Source organism: Lynx rufus, unplaced genomic scaffold (assembly GCF_022079265.1).
Source record: "Lynx rufus isolate CCGP_SWC_20201006 ecotype Redwood Valley unplaced genomic scaffold, mLynRuf1.p SCAF_3, whole genome shotgun sequence".
In the NCBI taxonomy this organism is placed as follows: Eukaryota; Metazoa; Chordata; class Mammalia; order Carnivora; family Felidae; genus Lynx; species Lynx rufus.
In genome coordinates, this window is record NW_025814845.1 from 98,328,066 (window position 1) to 98,349,796 (window position 21,731).

At 38.9% G+C, this 21,731-nt stretch overlaps 1 protein-coding gene across 1 annotated transcript; it reads right to left on the minus strand.

Annotated features, from left to right (window-relative positions):
• Positions 1 to 9,813: 9,813 nt before the first annotated feature.
• MAD2L1 (mitotic arrest deficient 2 like 1) lies at positions 9,814 to 17,470 on the minus strand. Its single transcript, XM_047092166.1, has 5 exons — positions 17,325 to 17,470; positions 16,258 to 16,404; positions 12,956 to 13,076; positions 11,566 to 11,669; positions 9,814 to 10,661 (listed from the first exon to the last, which is right to left on the minus strand). The coding sequence occupies exons 1-5, from the start codon at positions 17,395 to 17,397 to the stop codon at positions 10,489 to 10,491; spliced, it is 618 nt and encodes a 205-aa protein (XP_046948122.1). The 5' UTR covers positions 17,398 to 17,470; the 3' UTR covers positions 9,814 to 10,488.
• Positions 17,471 to 21,731: the final 4,261 nt, after the last annotated feature.

Genomic DNA, 21,731 nt, shown 5'->3' on the forward strand with positions numbered 1-21,731 from the left:
ACAGATGGAGACAGTTTCAAGGACAAAGCCCTTGGGGCATGCCAACTTTTAGAGGTGGGGAGGAGAAAGCCACAGAGCTAATCACAAGCTGTTATTTGGGAGGGGAGAACCAAGAGGCCAAAGGTAGAGAGTATTATAAGAAGGTAGACCACTACCAAAAAACAAGACAATTTGTGGCCTAATATAAAATAAAATGATGTTTGTGAAGAATTAAGTACAACTTGGCTTCATGTTAACATAAAATGTAGATAACTGAAGATCCTGGAAAATTGACACCAGTCTTATCTTAATCAACATTCAAACTTTGGGGGAAATTCTCAAACACCAGCAAAAATCACAGAAACATCAAAAAGTTTCTAAACATAAGAGTTTAGCTACTACTTGGCTGAGCTATGACTCTGACAGGACTTTCTGGTCATCATGGGTAAAACAGCTAAATTGTACAGAACGCAAAAATTCTTTCATAAATAGGATAGATTATTTCACAGACCAGAAAATTTTCTCTCATGGAGCCAAGAAAGTGTCTTCCCCCCAGAATGTAAAGCTGCCTCCCTTCTGCTCAGCAGCACTGAATCTTATGAACATGAGTAGCTTTTCATGAAATCAGTGCTGAAGTTACGAATTAGTCCATATGCGTTAGAAGAAACAAAAGAGCACAACACTTCCAGTTACTGTCAGTCTGTTTTGATGATCAAAAATAGTATATTAAAAGACTACCTTATAAGGTGAAGCCTTGAATGGCCACCAAAAAGTTCAGCATGCTTTCTGATTGACGTGAACATCCTTTTTTCTTCAGTTCTTGGCACTGAAAATCAAAGTGAGTCTACAGCACGTGGCAGAGTACTGTAAAATGCTTGAAGCCTGAGGATTCCACAGTAGTCAAGATCACTGCCATTATGATGTCACGGTTCTAAGGCTTAGGTCATAACTGACAAACTGACATACTTGTTTCCCTGATTTGGCCTCTAACTTTTGATTTTTTATTTTGAGCTAACTGTGGATTCATATCCAGCTGTAAGAAATAATACAGAGAGATTGCATCAGTTTTTTACTCATTTCCCCCTAATGGTAATATCTCTGTAAACTATAGTACAATATCATAACTAGGATATTAACATTGATACAATCAAGATACAGAACACTTCCATCACCATAAGGGTCCTTCGTGTCACCTTTTTACGGCCACACAGACTTCCTTCCATGCCCACCACCTCTTTAATCTCTGGCAATCACAAATCCATTCTCCATTTCTGTAACTGTGCCAGTCCAAGAATGTTATAAAAATGGGATCATATAGTGTGTAACATTTTTAGATTTGCTTCCTTCCATTCAACGTAATTGGAGATTCATCCAGATGGCTGGAGGCATAGTTCATTTCTTTGTGTCTCTTAGTAGTATGCCATGATATGGATGTATCACAGTTTGCTTAGCCAATTGGTGAAGGAGTTCTGGATCGTTTCCAGGTTTTGGCTATCACTAATTCAGCTGCTTCACTAGGACAACGGGGTACTCAAGGGCACAGCTAAGGTCTGCAGGGCACAGGGTAAGCATCCCACATCACGACTGGTATTACAACTGGTTGCTGGAGTCAGAGCTATAGCAAACCTCCACCTGCCATGAGACCCCTCCCCAGCTGCTGGGGGCTGCTCAGGTCTCCGGGTTCTTTGAACCCTGTATCCCCTCCCCCTGCCCTCTCTAATGATGCTAATGATGCTAAACATCTTTTCATGTGTGTATTTGCCATCTGGACATCTTGAGTGCCATAAGAACCTGTAGTTCTAAATTTCAAAAACATTTTATGAAAGATGGTGTTCCCTTTCCACTAGAAAACTGACCATTTTACAGGTGAGGAGGCTGCTGCACAGACAGATACTTTAAATCCAGGCAGCCATGATGTAACATGAGGCATTCAAATCCAGCTGACTCAGGAGGTCACACAGTTTCCTGTAAGCTCCTCCTCCCCCAATCTCTTCTCACAGGGACAGTCTCTTTCCTTTGACAACTGTGGAAGACTGCAATTTGATCCTACTGACAAAGTTTATGGTTTCCCTTACACGGTCTTATAACAGGTATTTGAATACATGTCTTTTATTCCCCACTAGACTCTATGGACCCCAAGGGAAAAGTCTATATCTGATTTATCATTTACTTCTCATGAGCATTGGTACATTGGAGCAATGCAAACATTTTATTGAATGAGTGAATGAAATAGTTTTCTGGCACCGAGGGAGGGGGAGAAAGCATGACCTAAAATAGTCTGTCTCTCATTTACTTCATTCATTCAACAGCTAGTGTTTGTGTACTAGGAGAAAGGCACTTGATAGGTCTGGGCAATAGGGACCAAGGCCCAACTTTCACAAAACCTGGATTTAAATGAGGGGGCAGGGGAGCAGAAATTAAACAGAGTCCCAACAATAACTGTGTAACACCAGACTCTGGAAAGTACCACAGAGAAAAAGAGTGAAATGAGAAATTAAAAGAGGGACTCGACCCACCTGATTTCAATTGTGGAGAGGGCAAGCAAGAGCTCTTTGGAATGGAGCTTTAAAGAACACTTTGGAATTACTCAGTGAGAGGACAGGGAAGGGGAAGGAAGGGGGAAGGGAAGAGGAGACAAGAGAAGTATGTTGGAGGGTAAGGTTCGCTTTTCAGCTGAAGGGACAGAATGCAAATATATGCGTTTCAGAGACACGAAAGAGTTTGCTAGATTGGAGACACAGGCAGAAGGTACAGGAGAGTGAGACATGCCTGCAGAGGTAGCTCGAGGCCAGAGCACAGGTCCTTGTGGTCCTTTTAGACTGTGGTAAGGCCTCTTATCTTAAAACCAAACTAGCAGAGAACTGGCACGTAGATAGTGGCATCCAGACTTCTCACCACTTTTACAGGCACAAGTGCTAGTCTGGGCATGCTTGGCTGTATTTAGACCCATGGAGGCTCATTGGGCAACACTTTCTGGCCTTTCCTCGAGCATCTGTCAAAATCTATTTAAGGTAAGAAACGTAGGCAGACTTATCTCTGCACCTTCCCCAACTCCCAGATTACGTCCCATTTCCTGCTTCTCCCCTTCAGAGATTTTAGAGATTTAAAGACTAGGAAAACTTCTGTCCTCCTAGAATCCAGTCCCTGTTTATCAATTCTGATATGCATTAGACTTGCTTGAGGGAGCTTTTCAGGCACTTCCCCCCCAGAGGTTCTGACACATCAGCTCTGGGAAACCTGTATTTTTAAAAACTTTTTTTAAGTGATTCTTTTATGTAACCAGGATTGTGAGTGACAGTATTTTAGGAACTCATTGAGACAGATGTAGTGTTCTGATACCATCTCCCCCTTGTAGTGGCGCAAAGGAGAGAAAAGTTTTTCTTAGAAGGATCGAGGGAGTTTTCCTTAGTCACGTAATAGTTACCTGTACATGGAATAGCTAAAGCTTAATTTCTTCCAAAATACCATTGTTATTTATTTTAATGTGACGAATGAGCTCTAAACAGAATAACATTGATAGGGTCTGTTTTCATTTATTTCCTCGAACACTTAACTTTTCATCTTAAATATCAAATAGAAGACATAGTATAAGGTGACCCTGTGCCAATAATTACATTTTTAAGCACTTTGCAAAGACAGGACTATTTTCTTAATTTACTTTCTTTCTTTTAAAATTTTATTTTATTTTTATTTCAATTCCAGTAAAATTAATATACAGTGTTATACTAGTTTGAATTGTACAATATAGTGCTTCAACAATTCTCTACGTTACTCAGTGCTTATCATGAGAAGTATACCCTTAATCTCCTTCATCCATTTCACCCATCCCCATACCCCTCTGGTAACCATCAGTTTGTTTTCTATAGTTAAGAGTCTGTGTTTTGGTTTGTCTTTTTTTCTTTATTCATTTGTTTTGTTCCTTAAACTCCATGTATAAGTGAAATCATATGGTATTTGTGTTTCTCTGTCTCTCTCTGACTTATTTCACTAAGCATTATTCCCTCTAGTCCATCCATGTATTCTGCCATTACCAAAGCCTGGGAGAGACACCAGGTGTTAATATCGATTGAATAACTACAAACTGCCAAGTTCTTTGCCAGGCAGTTTACGGACATCATCTCATTTCCTTGCAGCAGATTTATGAGATAAAAATCATTATTTCCATTTTTTAGGGATAAAGAAACTGAAGCTCAATAAAGTTCAGTAACTGAGAACCACATACCTGATAATTCATAGAGTCAAGTTTGTCTAATTTCAAAGTCATATAGTTTTTCCATGCCTAGACAATGTTTCCCTTCTGGAGGAGGAAAGAAAATATATTTTAAGCCACAGCTGATGTAGGTTGGCTCTCAAAGTACTTAATTGACACATATGTGTTTTCATCAACTGCCTACATTTGCATATTTATGGTGTCCCTAACCCATTCAATCTCTCCTCCCTGAAATGGCTAGTTGTGAACTCTTAACCACTGCCCGTAGCATCTATTAACTCTCAGACAGGAAGTGTGCATCAGTTTCAAGGTGGATAGGAGATTCCTGTTACTTGAAGGAGAGAGACCTTGGGCTTTAGACAGACTGGGAGTAGGATCAGGACTGTGAAAGTGCTAATGGTTCTCCTCCAAATGTCTAGTGGTTCTAATCTCTATGATAGATACCAAAGCTGTGAATTGTGGCTAAATCTTTCCAGTGCCTCCTCAGCTCGATCCCCATCCTGGGTCAGTATCCCTATAGGTAATTTCTCTCCTGACTCTGGCACTCTGGACTTTCTACTACCACGAATTGACTTTTACCTCTATAAAGAAAGGGAAAAGAGGGATGCCCAGACCTTGGCAGAAAGCGCTCACGCCACTACCCTTTGCTGCCCTCTACTGACCATATCTGGAAATTACATGTAACCGTTCAGGCCCCTGGCCCAAAGCAGACACTACAGTGAGTGAAAACAAACACACAAAATTTGAGGGTGCACCAAAACACTTAGTAAATAAGATATGATATTTTAAAGTAATATTCTTAAAAGCCAAATTTCAAACAATACATGATGAAGAAAATATCTAAATGTACCTAAAATAGTACCCTAAAATAGCTCATATGTACAGAGATCCTGTCATTCATCATTTCATTCAAGAAAGAAGTCAAATACTACAGTGGAAAATCATGCTACTAATATTGACCAACCTTTTTCATCATTCACACATACGGGAAAAAAAATCCCAGAAAATTTAGATTAAACCAACAACAAAAATGAGAAGGTCCAAGTGGAACAGATTTAACAATTAACTCCTGAAGAAAACAGGTAAGAGAACAGAGGAAAAAAAAAAAACCCAAACAAACAAACAAACCAATAAACAACAACAACCACAACAAAAAAAAAACTAACATCTTCAGAGTCAAGAAGCCAAAGAATAGGTGGCTATAAGACAAGAACAAATAAAGAGGAAGAGTTCTTGGAAATTAAAGGTATCATTGACCAAATTAAATTTAATAGAAAGTCTTGAGGATGGAGTTTAAGGAAGCCATTTGACCTTGACACTTGGAACATTCATCTTTCAGTTTTAATAACATAAGATTACCCTTTCTTTCTCAATAAGTAGAGCTATTCAGTTCTTCAGTAAGAAGCAATTTAATAATTGGAATAATGTAAATGCTATTTTAATTTGTAGAATCAACATATAAACAAAACTTGGACAACAATACAAGACAACAATACAAGAGAATCTGACTAATATTACCACTGATAATATAAAAAAAATGGAAGTCTGACTATTGAGGCAGCAGAGAGACGTGGAAGAAAATGTCACAGATCTTTCTCACTTCAATATAGCAAAAAGATCAAGATATACTGCCTAAAATTGATGGAACAAAATACAGAGTTGAAGCATACTCTTTAAGATTATACATGATCACCAGAAAAACCAAAACAGTATCAACTGGGAAAACTGAGAAGTGGATGGATAAAAGAAATAAGTGTCTCATCTTTCAGTAGATACTATCTCAAGTTGATAAACAAGAAATGAAAGTATCAACATATGTTTCAGAGGAATGGCGATAACCACCCACTGAACAAAAACTACTTAAAAATAGAGGGGTGGAAATGGGGAGTGGAGGAACGAGTTCAGGTAGAGAATTTACTTTTCATGGTACCACTGTCTACTGCTTCATTTTTAAAATTCGCATATGCATTAATTTTACACTCTGAAAGTTAAAAGAAAACAACAACTTTCTGCAGCTGCAGCTCTTGGCACCATTTCCTTCCCAGCTGCAGTCTCTCTCTTTAAACCTACGGTCAGATCCTACTGAGACAGGAAGGAGTAAAAGCAGAAAAGTTTCTGCTCTGAAATTTAAGTGTTCTGGAATATTGTTTGTTTGCGCTTGTGTTCTATCTTTGCAATGGCCCAACTCTTTGGAATACTACTAACTTTTGACTAATCTGTGATATCTAGACTCCTTAAAGTTTTGCTAAACTTTGTTATCCTTCTGTTCTTGACAAAGAGTAATCCTGACTCGTTGGCTGTTACTGTGATCGTGGTATTTTATTTTCTTAGAATCTTGATTCTGGTCAACTGCTGCCTAGCTGGGTCCTACTCAACCTGCCTAGGTAGGAATGAAAAGTTTCCTTAGTGGTTATCCTCTGAGACTCAGCAGGCATCAGCAGAGTTGTAAAAGTTGTGTTTTGAATCCAGTCCTTCTCTCTCCACCCTCTGTCCCTTCATGGCCCCGAACTAAGGTATGGGGGGTCTGTTCCTTACTCCAGAGGTCTCATTTGGGGGCTCAGCCTTCATCATTTTCCTTGCTTCCTCGCTCTCCCCACGTCTCATCACCAGTTTCTAAGATGATAGGCTGTGGCCCAAGTTTCCCTCATCCCCACCAACCCCCAACCCCCATTCACTTAGAAGGAACCAGGTTGAACAGGTATAACACACCCAATTGGTGCTTGCCACTCAGTAGATGATCATTACCCACAAATTTCCTTTCCCAGTCCTGGGAGCTGTGACTCTGTTTTTGCAGAGTTGTATTGGCTATTATGATTAAGTACACATGGGGTGCCTGGGTGCCTCAGTTGGTTAAGCATCTGACTCTTGATTTTGGCTCAGGTCATGATCTCATGGCTTCACGGATTCAAGCCCCACGTCGGACTCTGTGCTGGCAGCGTGGAGCCTGCTTGGGATTCTATTTCTCTCCCTCTCTCTGCCCCTTCCCGACTCGTGCTGTCTCTGCATCTCTCAAAATAAATAAATAAACTTAAAAAAAAAAAGAATTTTTATGATTAAGTACACAGTTATCCAAGAACTGTATTTTTGACATTAAATATTTTGGACAGCACAGACTCACTCTTTAAGACCACTAACTCCTAGACTTGGTCAGTGAGACTGCCATCCATAAAGAAATTCCCATCTGTATGTAGGTATCCACTGGGTATGTCCATATCTAGATAGTTTTTAAAGAGGCTTGAGATCTTTCCCTTGCATGGAAGTGGAGCACAAGTGGTCGTGCTTATACTCAGAGGCCTTTTTTAGCACAGATAAAATGTCAAAACAATAAAGATTTTGATCTGATGTAAGTTCCTTTGTGCAAACAAGCTTGCATAGCAAAATGGTGCAGATAAACGCAGATGAAAATGGACTTTATACAAATAAATGAAATTATATTATGTTTCTCTAGTATAAAAATAGATCAAATAGTAAGAGCAAAAAATAGGTGAAATGGTAACATAAACGGACTTGTGTAATCAGAGGGTCAACTCCTGACATTTTCCTCTCCAGGCCTTTTCTAATAGTTTTGTTGCTAAGGCTACAATGTTTTTGCCAGATTGGAATAGGACTGTCAAGTCTAATGAAGATTAAGTAGCTTTCCCAACTAGATTTTTTTTTAATAAGCATCAGTTAATACTGCTAGTTTTAAAAGCCATATTCATGAAGAATGGAAAGACCTTTAAAGATCTGTTCTTAGAGCATATAACTAATAAAGTTTGAACTTTAGTAGCATTTCTATTCCACAGTTATGCCAACACAAATTTTTATCAGTTACACTGGACAAAATAACTTATAATTTCACATATTTAATAAAAAAGGAATAAGAAATTATTTGCAACTTTAGCCCAAAATTAATTCCCTAAAGAGTAAATGAGGTCACTTAATAATTCTTTTGATTGGCTGGAAAACTGTTTCACAACTGCTTGCAAATTCACACTTGATTTATTCTTTGAACTATATAGATTAAGTTAGAGGATTAAGCCCTCTATCTTTTGGTTCCTACCATTCACTGGTCAGTCATCTGAGGAAAGTGTAAATACAAATACACCCAATGGAACATGGAGTTTTACAAATGAAAACCAATTTGTTCTGGACACTCAATGGCTAAAGGGATGTAAAAGGTTAAGAGCTGGGGCAGCTGGGTGGTTCAGGTGGTTACTTCAGCTCAGGACATGACCTCAGTTCATAGGTTTGAGCCCCACATCAGGCTCTGTGCTGACAACGCGGAGCCTGCTTGGGATTGTGTCTCCTCTCTCTGTGTCTCCTTTCTCTCTGCCCTTCCTGCACTCGTGCACTCTCAAAAATAAATAAACTTAAAAAATAAATAAATGAAAGGTAAGAGCCATTCGGAAAAGGGTGAAGGAACTCCTTTTGATGTGCTTGCTGAGGGGTCAGCTGAGCTTCCTTGGTCATGGACAGAAGAGACCACCTAAACTTTTAAAGGTAGTGGTTTGCTTGCTCATTAAACCCGCAATTCTACTTGTGCACTAAATCGTGAAAATCAAATGAAAGAATTCATGTAAAGTGCCTAACAAGCAACAGATGCTGTGCTTTCTTCCTCTGATGTCTTTATATTTTTGTAGCCAGAAATCACAATGTTAATTTCCAATAAGAAAAGCTGAATAGTCTAGTTTTTTAGAGTCAAAAGAAATTCACCTTGAGTATTGCAGCATTAGTGACATCTGGTGGAAAATGGGAGTTACAATATAGGATTATTATAGCTATTCTGATCTTTGCTGTATAATATCACTTTCATTAGGTTTTCACACACCCTTCTCTCCAACTCCATGGGAGTATACTTCCCTGCCCTATTGAAGTTTGGCTTAGCCATAAGACTTGCCCACATAGTGGAATGTGGGAAAAAATGTCAGCGTTAAAGTTCTGAAGCTAAGCTTGAAGAATCCTGGATAGCCATTGCTCCTTCACTAGTTGAGTAAGACATGTGACCTGCAGATTTGCCTGAGAATAAGATAAGCACCCCAGATGACCCCGACTTACAGGGGAAAAAGTGCTTATCATTATTCTATGATTGTTTGCCAAGCAGCAAAAGTCAACTAATATAGGAGATTGTTACCTCTATCGTAAACATTGTAATCATGGAAGCTTGATTTCCCTATCCAGCTGGGGACACTGGGAGAAGGATCCTGAAGACCAGGTGTGGTTCAGTCCCTTCTGAGGCTCTATTTCAGACCCTGATAGGCTCAACTAGAGCATGCTGTTCTTCATTCCTCTATGGTAAGCAAAACTGAATCAGAGTCCAGGCCAGACCCACCCAGGTACCCCTCCTTCCTTTTTAAAGCTGAATTTTATTTCATTGCACGTATACATCACATTTTGTTTACCCATTCATCTGATGGACATTTGGGTTCCTTCCACTGCTTGGTTACTGTGAATAGCACTGTTATGAAAATGAGCATCCAGGATTGTTTCATTCATCCTGGCCACTTGGCACATTAGCAGGTCCACACCATAATTTTTGAATGAATGGATGCTATGTGTATTTACTTAATAGTGGAAGTTAATACACATAATGAGTTAGACTAAGCACTCACACCAATATAAAAATAAAAATATTTTAAGACAAATTTAAAACGTACACATTTATTCATCATCATTTAAAGCTTGATTTTATAAACCATAAAAAAAAAACTTTTATTTAAGAGTTCTGTATCATAGGAATTTGAAGTAGAAATATTCATACCTTTGTAGGCTCAGGTTATATAAATTAAAATCAAATAATTGGAAATGTTTTCAATATGGAAACTATACAAATGAAATAAATGGCAAAAGGACCTAATAGGAGCAATATTTCATTACTTACAGATTCTTATTGGGTAATCTCAGAATCTAAACAAAGACTTTGAATATTCAGACTTATTTTGCTATATTTTATATTTAAACATCTCCCTACCTATATTCTGAGTCAAGGTACTTGACCAAAAAAGGTCTGATTTAAGAAGGCATTTAGCTTTATAACAAAAGTTTGCCATCTATGGTTACCACTCTCAAAGGAATTGACATAACAATGCTGATGTAATCTCCTAGTCCCCTTTTGAATAGTGTGCAATAATGTAGGTCAACCCTGTATAAAGTCATACAGGTACCAAAAAATGGAACAATTATGCACAGTTCAGTGAAAGCGTAATGTTAAGTTTTCCCCATCTAAAAGTTAACCAATGAAACAAAACGTATCAACTATAGTTGACTCGGTTCCAGGAAAACTACATCTGAGAATTACAAGTACATCACAGTCCTTATCCTCAGTCATTGACAGGAATTTTGTAGGCCACTGTGCTATTTACTTTGTGGATCGTAGTAGTAAACGAACGAAGACGGACTTCCTCAGAATTGGTAATAAACTGTGGTCCCGATTCTTCCCATTTTTCAGGTACAACCAAGTCTTTGTCTGTATAAATCAGTAGATCAAATGAACCTAAATTGGGGACAAGATCATTAAAGTACCATTATTTTTTCAAAAGTAAAACTACTCTCCGTGTCCCTCTCACATTTGAACCACCTATAGTGTCAGAAAAGCTACTTTAGTCGGATCTCTAATCAGTTAATTGTTAGCTAACTGCTTTTCCTCAATGGAATTTTTACAGAAAATATTGTATTCCTTTTACTTTATCTTATGAAAAAAAATTGAATTTTTTTTCCTCTAATGAGAAAACCATTAAAAATATTTGCAGAAAGAATTAATCATGAGGTAGCATGAATGTAAGCCATAGAAAAGATAGTAACATCTTGGTTTTGTGACTGATGTATCCCAGTGCCCAGAACAGTGTCTGGCAGATAGAAGGTATGCAGGATATATTTGATGAATGAAAGAGTAACTAAGTTAGAAAAAAAAGACACAATTATAGCTAAAAGTCTTCATTATATACATAGACATGTGTAGAAAATAAAAATGAACGGAATTACATCAAAATATTTTAGAGTGAGTAGTGTAGACTACTTTCATTCCTTTACCGCACTTCTAAATAAGATGCATATAGGGGTGCCTGGGTGGCGCCGTCGGTTAAGCGCCCGACTTCTGCCAGGTCACGATCTTGCGGTCCGTGAGTTCGAGCCCCGCATCAGGCTCTGGGCTGATGGCTCAGAGCCTGGAGCCTGTTTCCGATTCTGTGTCTCCCTCTCTCTCTGCCCCTCCCCCGTTCATGCTCTGTCTCTCTCTGTCCCAAAAATAAAATAAAACGTTGAAAAAAAAAATTAAAAAAAAAAAAAAAGATGCATATAGCATTACTTTTGCTTTATAACATTTTTCTCATTTGTATTACAGGACACTGATAATTAAGAAAAAATTTAATAAAAGGATGTGAAATTTGTATAATACTTACAAGAAACTTCCAACAGTGGCAGAAATGTCACTGTAGCTGTGATCTGTCTGATCACTGAACGGATTTCATCTTGGATAGCTTTCTGAGACTTTTCTCTGGGTGCACTACCAAAGAAACCAAATCAATTAATTTAAGTTTTAACAAGTTATTTAAAACATTGGTAAGATTATTTAACTGATTAAACATTTCCCAAATCAAATAAGTAATGCATTCAAAAGGTTTTTTTTTTTTTTTAAATGTTTAAATATACAGGAGTATAATATGTATCCTTAGAATCTCTAACCTAGTAGGAACAGTATTATCTCTGTTATTTCATTTATCCTCCCAATCGTTTTTAGGGCTGATCTTAGTATCAAGTTATTCAGTAGCAGATGATTAGAAAACCTGTCAAGTGCTTCAAATTAGAAAAACTTCAGTACTTCCTAAAATAAAGATAACAAGTAGTATCTAAAATATTTAATCAGTATAATCATTTTGGCATTTTTAGTATTGCCTAAATGTCTAATTCCCTACTGCCTCAAAAAAGACGTTAATCGGGCATCAAATTATTTGTATAAGTTAAAACTTTTCTAAAATAGACCAAAGGTTTCAGAAACAATCTATATTTCATTATGAGAAACAGTTCTCAGTTTATAGATAAACATGCTTAAGACAATGCTAGAAATTAGCCTATAATGATGGGCATTTCCCATTTGGGGGATCCGCAAACTTCAGTTTATGAAGTGTTGCAGGAAGTTTGTGGCATTAAATGAAATACAGTAGAGCTGCATCTTTTATTTATTTATTTTTTGTTTATTCATTTATTTTGAGAGACAGCGTGAACGGGGCAGGGACAGAGAGAGAGAGAGAGAGAGAGAGAGAGAGAGAGAGAGAGAGGGAGAGAGAGAGAATCGCAAGCAGGCTCCACACTGTCAGCACAAAACCAGACATGGGGTTTGATCTCACAAACCATGAGATCATGACCTGAGCTGAAATCAAGAGTCAGATGCTTAACTGACTGAGCCACCCAGGCGCCCCAGTAGAGCTGCATGTTAAGCTGGGAGAAAAGTCTAGGATAATACTTCCTGGTCTTAAAAGTACCTTTAAACAATTCATTAAATGGCCCACCTAGTCCATCATGTGTAGCTTCTCATATAGCATCATAAACACTTAAAGTCTGTAATTCATGGATTTAGACTAAAGGCAATTATGTCCATGATATGCACAATTTTTTTGTGAGCACAGTTTATGAGCCCTATTCTTTTCCACAGGGGATTAGGTCAAATCAAGCATACTTAGAAACAAATTACCTTATATAAAACTAAGTTCAATATAATTAGAACCCCTTTAGTAAGGAAAAGAAATTTTGCAAAAAATATATAAAAGTGGAAGTAATTTAATTCATACTTACCTGTCATCTTTTGCAGTCTTGTCACACTCAATATCAAATTGCCACCTTTCAAGGACCTCACCACTCTCAATATTTGAGATGACTACCACCAGTTTCTGAACTGAACACTTGTATAACCAATCTGGAATACATAACAAGGCATCTTTTTTTGATCCACTGCATCACAAAGCAGTTCTCTTCTCAGGTCTCACTTCCTATTGTCTGCAAATTCCTACCCCTAGTATTTTGGAACTCCTCCAACCTGTACAGGAAACTTGCCCCACAATAACCTAGCTCCTGTTTTTGAATTCTCCGTATTTGTACCAGATACAGTACTGAGTGCTGAGAACAGAGTAGTGAACATGCAGTACTTCCATCCTAATCTAAGGTAAAATGTAGGAGTGGAGGATTAATCTAATCATTGCGCCAATAAATGTAAGATTATAATTGTGATGAATGCTATGAAGGTGCGGTATTTGATGCAGAGAGTGAATACAGGAAAATTTGGTTCATTCAGGGAGTTCTCATTTGAGTTTAGTTCTAAGAATAAATACTATTAAATATGCAAAAATATACAGAAAAGGGTATAGGTCTTAAATATTAAAAAGGGAAGAGCATCTGACTAGAGGACTTAAAAAAAGCCAATACAACTGCAGTTATGGGGAGAACGAAGGCAAGTTTAGCAGGACACATAGGGGTCAAACCATTCAAGGCCACGTGGGCCAAATTAAAGAAGTTATATCTCAAGAATGAGGGAAGTCATTATTGTGTTTGAAGGAGGGTGTGATGTAATTAAATTTATATTTCAAAACTATCCTTCTGGCGGTGAAGTGGAAAGTAGACTGGAGGTAAAGAGGGGATCTAGGGTCACTAAAATTAATTAGTAATTCAAGTAAGAAGTAATGAAGGCTTATAGAAGGATAAACTGGTAGAGATGGATCAGTAGATACATTCAAGAGATTTCATGGTTAAAGTTGTTAAGATTTATTGAATACTTGAGAGTAAGGAAGAGGAAAGACTCAGGGATACCTCCTAAGTTTCTGGTTTTTATCACTAGTTGGATTACTGATACATTCACTGAGATAACCCCAAGATCAAGAGTCCCATGCTCCACTGACTGAGCCATCCAGGAGCCCCATTTTTCATATGCTGAGTTTGAAATATCACTGGGATAGTCACATGAAGATATCAAGGGACTCATTTAATATATGAGCACAGAGTTAGGAGAGTTGGGCTAGATGTATGTTTGTGAGTCAACTACACAAAGATTAGTGAAGCTATCTATGTATGTCAGAGATCTAGAGAGGTTATAATGAGAAGAAGGCCTCAGAATGAGCCCTGAATTAATCTTAGATATTGGGGCAGTATACTCAGGAATCAGCAGTTTGTTGTTGTTTTTTAAGAGACAAAACAATTTAGTAGTATCGAGGGCATGTGGGCCACCTAGGTCTCTGTTGCATACTCTTTTAAAAAACAACCCTTTACAAATTTGAAAATATTCTTTGTAGGCTGTACAAAAATAGGCCACTTGCTAGATATGGCCTGGCACCATTGCTGACCCCTTGGCATATATCAACAACTTTTTATCAATTTAGTTCTGAAAAGGAGACTGGTTAGTAAGTTAAAGATGTGGAGTAGGTGGAATTATTTTCTTTTAAAACTAAAGACTGACTAAACCAATGAAAGTAACTCAAAACAAAGGAGTCAAAAATATCAGAGAAGAAATAGGGTAAAGTCCTTAAGAAGGCAAGAGGGATGGGATTCAAATAGACAGAACAATTTGCCTCCAAGAACAATTCCTCCATGTTAATTAAAATAAATGGGAAAAGTTAAATAGAAAGGTCTACCTACATCTGAGGTGAAATGTCATGAGTGTAATCTTAAAGGAGAAAACCCAAAACCATTAGCTTAGGCCAGGCTTGCTTCTCTATCAAATTAAGATGACATAGATTCATACTTACTTAGAGGTTTCAGGCTAAATAATCTGAGGGCAGCCCTAATACAGGATTACAGATGATTTAGTTCTAAAGGCAATAAAAATATAATTAATGCTATTTTTAAAAAATTTTTAATGTTTGTTTATATTTGAGAAACAGAAACACTGCGCAAGCAGGGGAGGGGCAGAGAGATGAAGACAGAATCTGAAGCAGGCTCCAGGCTCTGAGCTGTCATCACAGAGCCCGATGCAGGCTTGAACTTACAAGCCATGATATCATGACCTTAGCAGAAGTCGGACACTTAACCGACTGAGCCACCCAGGCTCCCCACAATTAATGTAATTTTAAAAATAAAGCTACTTGAAAAAACATAGATGGCTTATGAATTAAAAAGAAAAAAATAGGTGACTAACTGCAGTGTTTTTTGGAACTACTATTTTGGGAGGTCAAATGGGGAGGTAGGGAGAAACATCTTACAACACAGAAAAATTAGAAATGAGAATCCTAAGTGGAGAAAAACAAGATAAAAAAAAAAAAAAAAGGAATAGATGGAGAATAAGTATTGTGATCCAATACAGTAACTTCTTGAGCTAAGGAAAAACAATGAGTGTTCAGATAGAAAAGGCTTACTGACTTACAGGCAGGATTTTTTTTTTTTTTTAAATGTTTATTTATTTTTGAAAGAGAGAAAGACAAGAGTCAGAGGATCTGTAGTGGGTTCTGTGCTGACAGCAGAGCCCATTGCAGGGCTCAAACTCAGGAGCCCTGAGATCATGAACTGAGCCCAAGTCGGATGCTCAACCAACTGAGCCCCCCAGGCGTCCCAGGATTTAAAAACAAAAACAAAAACAAAAACAAAAACAAATGGAAATAGGTAAAAATAAGAAACTTCTACTGGGTGTCCTATTACTTAGTAGTTGTACTTTTTTAAGTTTAATTCCCAGGTTGGATCTAATTTTATTTTCCTTTATTCTAACATAACGATGGCTTTAAACTCCAGGCAGCTACAGAAAATATATCATGTTAAAAATACAGTGGATTTCTCTCAGACAATGAACACCATCATAAGTACATTAAATTCTAATTTGTTCCATCTGGCCACATGAACTGCAAAAATCATTTCTAAGGGACTTGATGGAGATTGTTTTGTGAAGCTGTATCAGATATCTAACATCAAAATATTCAACTCACTCAAAATGTAGGGTAAAAGTGGAATTTCTTTCAATTTATATATTTTTTGCTTTCTTCCAATTGAGAGTCATTATATTTGAGATTGTAGTGTTTTACACTTCTATATACAGAGTGAAAAAACGACCACCAAGATTCCCGGAAGGAAGGGTCATAGAAGGCCTGCAAAACTCAAAATTGTTTCCAACAGTTAAATACCTTTTAGTTGTTCCACCACATTATTTAGGTATTTTATGAGCTCAGGATCAGTTGTTACAAGCAAGGTGAGTCCATATTTCTGCACTCTAGTAAAGGTTTCAGATGGATATATGCCACGCTGATATAAAATGCTGTTGATACCAAATGCTGAAAACAAAAGGAATGTTAAAGAAAAGTTATTATCACTTTGTAATTCTGTAAAATAAAACATATTTAGCTGTGGCTATGGTTTCATTAATGGTATAAAACTGTAAATGCCTAGACACGTGTTTATGGGTGTGTCGCTGAAATTAGAATAGGTAAAAAGTGGAATTAAAAATCCTTAAAATCTTGCTTCTAAGTAAAAGAACGCGATACCTGCACTTATGTGGCAATAAAAGAAAAACGCCAAACTGTATTAATCTACTACCGTCAAATTTCAGCTCACTGTAATCCAAGTCCAAATTCGGGCTAGAGAATGTCAAGATCGGCTTTTGCGTCTGAGTTAGCAACTGATTTACTGGTCCAATGCTCCAGGCAACCCTCTCCTTTCTTTTTCCTCCTTTTCCCCTCACAAATCCTGCCAGATTCTATCAGAAGGTACAAGTGGCCTGGTCCAGAACAGCGAGCCTCCTAAAGTCTAGTTCATCACCCCAACACCAGAATCAAAGCGTGAAGATCGGGTTCTTAAAAACATACACGGTCTCCACCCCGGTCGTGTTCTGTCTCAAGTCGCTGAGACCTGGGTGGTGGTGGGGTGGGAGGGGCAGGTGAGGAAGTGCGTATGATCAGCAGTTTAAAGCAATTCGGCAGGTGATGGGGCCACGACAAGAGACAGGCCTCGGTTCAGCAGTACCTAGGCCTACAGCTCCATTAGCAACGCATCCGGAAACAGTGCCTGCATGCGCCTCCTCCTAGATTCTCCAGCCGGGCAGGAGGCTGGGGCAGAGAGGGCTTGAATTCCGGGGCTCTCGGCACCCCCGCAACCTCGCCCCCGCGCTTACCCCGCCTCCGTGGCCGAGCCGTGGGCCTACCGGGCGGCCTGGCCTCAGTTCTCCCGCCCTCCGGCCTGAGCGAGGAAGACTTACAGAAGAACTCAGCCACGATTTCGGCGCTGCCGCGCAGGGTGATGCCTTGCTCCCGGGAGAGCTGCAGCGCCATTGCCAGGCCTACAACGAAGGACCGCGCTTCCACCCGGCAGACAGGTACAGTAGGGACTTCCACAACACTTCCCCGCCACTCGTTTCAAAAGTAACGACGCAGCATGCCGTCGGGTCCTTTGCGCAGGCGTGACAAACCTCTAGGTCCCGCCCCACGGGGCGGGGTCGGGCCTGTCTGCGCTCGCCTGAGCAGTTTCCTCGCGCAGGCGCAGTAGGTAGGCGTGGTCACGCATTTCCGGGTAGTCCGGGTCTGGAGCGTCACGGTCTGGCTCCTCTAGTTGTGGGAATCTAGAGTGCGTCCAGGAAGGAGGCGGCGGTATGGTTTTAGTTGCCACTCCTTAGGCCTGCCAGGGAGCACAATTTCTGAGTTTCATAGATATTTTCAAAGCGATATGAACCGTTCGCCAGCTGCACCTTAAGTGGCCCCAGTGATCCCTAGTGGGGGCTTGAAACTTTTGCTAGACGCTTTGGCAGTTCGTAAAGGAACCGTGTGCGCGGTAGCCAAGCCACAGCCTTGGAGAGCCCGATTACTGTATGAGAGAGCGGCTTTTCCCGAGAAATTAGGTTAGGGTTAAAGGGATGAGCCGCAACCTTTTTTGTCCTGTGTCTATGTCTGTCCTGGGCTCAGCCTGCTTCCACCCGGCCTCACTGTAAGGCGGTCAGGAGCGGCTGGAGGCTGCATCTGGCAGTCTAGCTTGTGCTCCGTCCATCCCGCGCACTTTGCACCCACAGGCAAGGTGGTGAGGAGTAAGTTCATTGCACCAAAAAGGCCCATCTACACTGAAGAACTTTCAGGGGAATTTTGACTCACAAATTCAATGACTTTACATTAGGATGAGAAATATTTCAGAGAGTGCACAATTAATGTTCGTGTCAATTGTGAAACAATTTTCGCAAAAATTTTATCCGCCTTGAAGCAGCTAGCAAAATTATTTGTAAAATGAAGTCTCAAAAACTTTGTTCCAGACATACTTTGCTATTTAATTATATGAGAAGTGCCTGAGTGTGTTGCTTTTCTATTGTTCTGTAACAAATTACTACAAATTAATGGTTTAAAATATCACCCATTTGTTACCGTAGTCGTGTAGGTCCGGAGTTGGTATGGTATAGCAGAGTGCTCTGCTTAAGGGTCTCACACTGTTGAAGTAAAGGCGTCTGCAAGTGGAATCTCATTGAAGATCTGGGTTTCTCTTCCAAGCCCCTGGCTGTTAGCAGAATTAATGTCCTTGTGTTTCTTAGTCTGAGGTTCTCCTTGTTTTGCTAGTTGTTGGCCAGAGGCTTTTGCCAAATAGCTCTTCTATAAGCTTTCACATACTTACAGTCTCTGACTTCATGGAGATCCCTTTTAAGGATTCATCTGTGTGTTTAAATCACCAACTTTTCACTCTTTCCACCAGGAACTTAGAGTCAGAATTCTGGCATAAGACTGGTAGAGCATGATGCCAACCTTACTACGAATAAAAATTGTCTGTCTTTCTAAGGAATTTTATATTAATACTCAGCACTTCAGGTAAGACTTCCTTCAGTTTCATAGTAATATAGTTTTTAAATTATCTGAAGATGCAAATAATTGTTGGTATAATTTTGGAGATTCCCGAATTAAAAAGCTAGAAAAATGTATGTTTTCCATGTATAGAAGTATTTATTAAATACGTTTTTTGTGCTCTATGAAGAGATGTAAGAAATAATTAACCTTTGAAGGTAAAGTCTGTGGGGCACTGGGTGGCTCAGTTCTTTGAACGTCCTACTTCGCCTCAAGTCATGATCTCACGGCTCATGGGTTCAAGCCCCATGACAGGTTCTGCACTGACTGCCTGGAGCCTGTTTCCCTGGCTCATGCTGTGTCTCTCTCTCCAAAAAAAAAAAAAAAAAAAAAAGGCCAGGTCTGTACTTTTTGAGGACTTTGTAATCTAGTTTTGCTTAAAAATGCATAGTTGAAAAAATAAAGGCGGCACCCGCGTGGCAGTTGTGGCAGTTGGTCTGACTCTTGATTTCAGCTCAGGTCATGATCTCACAGTCACGAGATTCTCTCTTCTCCCTTAACTTCTGCTCCTCCCCACCACCTCTCTCTCTCTCCCCTGTCTCTAAATAAATGAAAGAAAGAAGGGAAGGGGAGGGAAGGGAAGGGACGGGACAGATTGAAGTGTCATAAATTTGGCCTTATCAGCCTTCTGCCTAACTCAGCAGCCCCTTTTCAGATTATTTTCCCAATCTGCCTCTTCTGTTAGTCACTTTTCCACCTCAGGGCTTTTCATAATGTGCTTTTCTCTGCCTAGAAATTTCTATCTGTTCATATTTCTAATTATATTTATATTATTTTTTTTATTTAAATGTAACTGTATTCTAGAAATTTTCTTTGACCTCTCTATAAGGTCCTGCTCTATATTAGCATCTCATTAGCACTATTTCAGAGCATTGCTTTCAGTGTTACAATGAAAACAGTGGAATTGTAATAATTATGTAACGATTTGTGTTACATCTTCCCTTTTACCATGGAGGATCCATGTTGACATTTTATGGGTACTTCATCAATATTTGTTGATTGAATGACCATTTTAATATTTCCCTAGGAAAATTTCATGGAAGAGCCCAAGACATTTTCAAATTGGAGAACCGATTGGATGAATGAGGTGAAGCCACATTTTGGGAGATTTGAATATCCACATGAGTTGATTAAATTGGAGGTACCAGGGATATGTAGTTTCTTAGAATTGACATAATTAAAGGGGCATTTCTCAGGTGTAAATTTCAGTAGTGGTTGTAGAATGGATTATGTACAGGACAGTCTAGAGTGGTGGCCCTCATACTTGAGAGTGTGAAAGAATCACTTTTTGCTATATGTACGTTCCTGGCTTTTATTCCCCCTTCTCCAAATCTAATGCAGTCCAATACCATAACCACTAGCCACAGATGGCTCTTAGGCACTTGAAGTGTGCTTGTCCAAATTGAGATATGCTATAAGTATAAAAATACCTGATTTCAAAGACTTAGTATAAAAGAAAAAGAATGTAAAATATTATGTTTTCCAATTGATTACATATTGAAATGATATTTTTGCATGCATTGGATTAATTTCACTTGTTTCATTTTAGCTTTTTAATCTGACTACAAGAACATTTAAAATTACATGTGTGACTCATGTTAGATTTCTGTTAGACAGTCTACTCTGTGGGCTCTAGGAGATGACATATGTTAATCAGCATCCCAAATGATCCTTATGTTACTTTTTGAAAAACAGTAGACCACAATGGATATTTTAGTAATGCAGGCCTAGGAAGTTGAGACCCTGGACTAGATAGATGTGTAAGAGTTTGAATAAGAAGATCTATATCAGAGCAAGGTATTTGGAGGCAAGAATTGGGAGTATAGATAAATCCAACAGGATAGTGTTGGTCAAATCTATGGAGATGTTAGGAAGAGCTGCCCAAACTCTGAGCCTATTCTATTTATTTAACACAATAACACTTAAGATTCTACAAGCTTTGGAGAGATTTATTTCCTATTAATTTTTTTTAACTTTTTAAAAAAATTATTTATTTTGGGGATGCCTGGGTAGTTCTGTCGGTTAGGCGTCCAACTTTGGCACAGGTCATGATCCCATGGCTTTGGATTCTCTGTCTCCCTCTCTCTCTGCTCTTCCACTGCTCACATTCTGTCTCTGTCTCTCAAAAATGAATAAATGATAAAAATAGTTTTATAAAAAAGTTTATTTATTATGAGAGAGACAGCATAAGTGGGGTAGGGGAAGAGAGAGAGGGAGACAGAGAATCCAAAGCAGGCTCCACACTCAGTGTGAGCCAGATGTGGGGCTGGACCTCCAAAAACCGTGAGATCATGACCTGAGCAGAAACTAAGAGTCAGACACTTACCCCACTGAGCCACCCAAGAGTCCCCTTTTAATTTTTGAGTGTTTTGTTTGATATTGACCTATTTTATTTAAACCATCTTATCTTTACAGAATGTTTTTTAAAAACTTGCTTTTGGGAGGTGCCTGGGTGGCTCAGTTGGTTAAGTGTCTGATTCTTGATTTCAGCTCAGGTCATGATGTCACAGTTCATGAGATCCAGCCCTATGTAGGGCTCAGTGCTGACAGCAAGGAGACTACTTGTGATTCTCTCTCCCCCTCTCACTCTGCCTTTCCCCCACTCTCTGTCTAGTGCCCCCTCTCTTTCTCTGGCACACACATGCTCCCTCTCTTTCTCTCAAAATAAATAAACTTAAAAAAAAAACCCTTATTTTCAGTTACTTGAGTTTAGTTTTATTTACAATTCAGTGAAGTCTTTCTGATGTTTAGAGGAAAGCTATTTGACAGTGAGAAGTATAAACATAACTTAA